General features: G+C 41.7%; 1 protein-coding gene across 2 annotated transcripts; it reads left to right on the forward strand.

Annotated features, from left to right (window-relative positions):
* Positions 1-208: 208 nt before the first annotated feature.
* LOC139538213 (uncharacterized) lies at positions 209-1,804 on the forward strand. 2 transcript variants are annotated; one of them, XM_071340074.1, is made up of 4 exons: positions 209-444; positions 590-892; positions 1,105-1,425; positions 1,667-1,804. In XM_071340074.1, exons 1-4 carry the CDS (start codon positions 336-338, stop codon positions 1,786-1,788), a joined length of 855 nt encoding a protein of 284 aa, XP_071196175.1. In that variant the 5' UTR covers positions 209-335; the 3' UTR covers positions 1,789-1,804. The 2 variants fall into 2 exon arrangements, with proteins under 2 accessions (XP_071196175.1, XP_071196176.1); XM_071340075.1 differs by having other exon boundaries at positions 210-363.
* Positions 1,805-3,717: the final 1,913 nt, after the last annotated feature.

The raw sequence follows: 3,717 nt of genomic DNA on the forward strand, positions 1-3,717 counted from the left end.
GTTTTGATGTCTTCACTATTATTCTACAATGTAGAAAATAGTTTAAAAAAAACAACCTTGAATGAGAAGGTGTGTCCAAACTTTTGACTGGTATGACACTAAGCTGATTAAGTGGCATTGGTTTGTCACCATAGAACAGAACTAGAATAATTATATTTCTATGTCCACAGATAAGGCATGGGGCTTGTCTTCATAATTGGCCTTCATTTCGTCTGGGTTCTGATGTGAGTTTTAGTTGTGAGCTGTCCAGCCTACCAGAAGGGACCACACTTCAGTGGGAAAGAGAAGGAGATCCCACTTCTAACACCACGTTGTTCTACAACAACACTGTCCACATGGTCATCCATAGTGTTGATCAGAGCAGTAAGGGGAGATGCAACTGTGCTCTCAGACAGAATGGAACATTGTTATATGGAGTTTATAATACCTTGAATGTTCAGAGAAGTAAGTTAGCTAGATTCATGGATATTAACAGTAATATATTAATTAATTAACAGTAACTGCAGGTTCACTCATCATGTGTAGATTAACTTGATTGTTGTAGATATTCTTCTTCATAGTATTTTCCCACAATGTAATTTTTTTCCAGGCACATTCAACATGCCAGTAACTTTGTTCAGAGAGAGCAGCAACAGCAGTGAGGTGGAGATGATGTGCAGGTATTCATACGGGTACAGAAAAGCCTCCTGGACCAAGGCCTCATCTCCAGTGGAAGCACCTGCGACTCTGACATCAGATAATAGACTAGAAATTGACCGGTTCTCATCTCCCACGTTCAACCAGCAAGATTTCCCCCTGAGACTTTCACCAGTGGCATTTGAGGATGGAGGAGTGTTCAGATGTCATTTTAATAACAACCTTATGTCTTATGTTCAACTCACAACCATTCAAGGTAACTTTGCTTTTGTCTTTTAACAATGTTCAATGAGAGAACAAACACTCTCTGCTCAAGTAGCCTAATGTTGGTTCTCTGATTGTCAACCACAAAATGACATGTTTCATTGACCAGATATATACTAGACCTACATTTATTATTGTTATTATTACGGTATTCTGTTCTTTCAGAGGGGAACGTTCAGTTATGTTTTCTGTTCTCTGGCCCAGTCTCTGCATCTAGAGGGCCCCCAGGTGGCCAGTCGGTGGTGCTGAAGTGTGAGGTGTCGGAGGTGAACGGTGACCCTGTGACCCTGGCCTGGCTGAGGATGGAGGGGAGGACGGGGCTAGTGGTCAAACAGGACATCCTTACAGAGAGTCAACCCAACTGGACACTCAGTGTGACCCTGCCCAGCCTCCATAAGGACCAGCTGGACTGGCAGTGTGTGGTGTTCAGAGAGGACATGCTCAGAGCGAGTGTTACCCTCAGACTCTGTGATGCTGGTGGAAGATCTGGGTTACCAGGCCTAGTGTTACCATCACCTCTGAAAGGTTACTAATGACGATAGTCGATTATAGTAGGTCACAGTAGATCACATCCTCTGAATGAATAGATTCAGTGAGACATCATGATCATCATAAACAATACCAAACAAGTAACCAAATCAATGTCTCTACATTGCGGCTTGCCCCCCAATTAACTGTGATGCCTTTGGAGTCATAGCAAAAGTCATAGTAAGTCCTCAGCTGTCTCATTTTTAGCATGTTCTCTTTCATACTCGGTTTCCAACAGACTACACCTTGCAGATTTCGATCATTGTGGCCTGTACAGCGTTGGTTGTTGCCGGGATACTGATTAGTGCTCTGGTGTTCCACCTGAAGAGGAAGAAGACAGACCCAGGTAAAGACTGTTAATGACTATAACTACAGTAACAGGGCTGTCTCTACTCCTGATAATGACTATAACTACAGTAACAGGGCTGACTCTACTCCTGATAATGATCATAACTACAGTAACAGGGCTGACTCTACTCCTGATAATGACTATAACTACAGTAACAGGGCTGACTCTACTCCTGATAATGACTATAACTACAGTAACAGGGCTGACTCTAATCCTGATAATGACTATAACTACAGTAACAGGGCTGTCTCTACTCCTGATAATGACTATAACTACAGTAACAGGGCTGTCTCTACTCCTGATAATGACTATAACTACAGTAACAGGGCTGACTCTACTCCTGATAATGACTATAACTACAGTAACAGGGCTGTCTCTACTCCTGATAATGATCATAACTACAGTAACAGGGCTGTCTCTACTCCTGATAATGACTATAACTACAGTAACAGGGCTGTCTCTACTCCTGATAATGACTATAACTACAGTAACAGGGCTGTCTCTACTCCTGATAATGACTATAACTACAGTAACAGGGCTGTCTACTCCTGATAATGACTATAACTACAGTAACAGGGCTGTCTCTACTCCTGATAATGACTATAACTACAGTAACAGGGCTGTCTCTACTCCTGATAATGACTATAACTACAGTAACAGGGCTGTCTCTACTCCTGATAATGACTATAACTACAGTAACAGGGCTGTCTCTACTCCTGATAATGACTATAACTACAGTAACAGGGCTGTCTCTACTCCTGATAATGACTATAACTACAGTAACAGGGCTGTCTCTACTCCTGATAATGACTATAACTACAGTAACAGGGCTGTCTCTACTCCTGATAATGACTATAACTACAGTAACAGGGCTGTCTCTACTCCTGATAATGACTATAACTACAGTAACAGGGCTGTCTCTACTCCTGATAATGACTGTAACTACAGTAACAGGGTTGTCTCTACTCCTGATAATGACTGTAACTACAGTAACAGGGCTGTCTCTACTCCTGATAATGACTATAACTACAGTAACAGGGCTGTCTCTACTCCTAATAATGACTATAACTACAGTAACAGGGCTGTCTCTACTCTTGATAATGACTATAACTACAGTAACAGGGCTGTCTCTACTCCTGATAATGACTATAACTACAGTAACAGGGCTGGCTCTACTCCTGATAATAACTATAACTACAGTAACAGGGCTGTCTCTACTCCTGATAATGACTATAACTACAGTAACAGGGCTGTCTCTACTCCTGATAATGACTGTAACTACAGTAACAGGGCTGTCTCTACTCCTGATAATGACTATAACTACAGTAACAGGGCTGTCTCTACTCCTGATAATGACTGTAACTACAGTAACAGGGCTGTCTCTACTCCTGATAATGACTATAACTACAGTAACAGGGCTGTCTCTATTCCTGATAATGACTATAACTACAGTAACAGGGCTGTCTCTACTCTTGATAATGACTATAACTACAGTAACAGGGCTGTCTCTACTCCTGATAATGACTATAACTACAGTAACAGGGCTGTCTCTACTCCTGATAATGACTATAACTACAGTAACAGGGCTGTCTCTACTCTTGATAATGACTATAACTACAGTAACAGGGCTGTCTCTACTCCTGATAATGACTATAACTACAGTAACAGGGCTGTCTCTACTCCTGATAATGACTATAACTACAGTAACAGGGCTGTCTCTACTCCTGATAATGACTATAACTACAGTAACAGGGCTGTCTCTACTCCTGATAATGACTATAACTACAGTAACAGGGCTGTCTCTACTCCTGATAATGACTGTAACTACAGTAACAGGGCTGTCTCTACTCCTGATAATGACTGTAACTACAGTAACAGGGCTGACTCTACTCCTGATAATGACTATAACTACAGTAACAGGGCTGTCTCTACTCCTGATA

Source organism: Salvelinus alpinus, chromosome 14 (genome assembly GCF_045679555.1).
Source record: "Salvelinus alpinus chromosome 14, SLU_Salpinus.1, whole genome shotgun sequence".
NCBI lineage: Eukaryota > Metazoa > Chordata > Actinopteri > Salmoniformes > Salmonidae > Salvelinus > Salvelinus alpinus.

Excerpts from the sequence above, each read along its gene's own strand:
- LOC139538213 (XM_071340074.1), top strand. The coding sequence starts at position 336 with ATGGTCATCCATAGTGTTGATCAGAGCAGTAAGGGGAGATGCAACTGT. Across the intron at positions 445-589 it reads TACCTTGAATGTTCAGAGAA|GCACATTCAACATGCCAGTA; the intron begins GTAAGTTAGCTA and ends ATTTTTTTCCAG. Across the intron at positions 1,426-1,666 it reads GTTACCATCACCTCTGAAAG|ACTACACCTTGCAGATTTCG; the intron begins GTTACTAATGAC and ends GGTTTCCAACAG.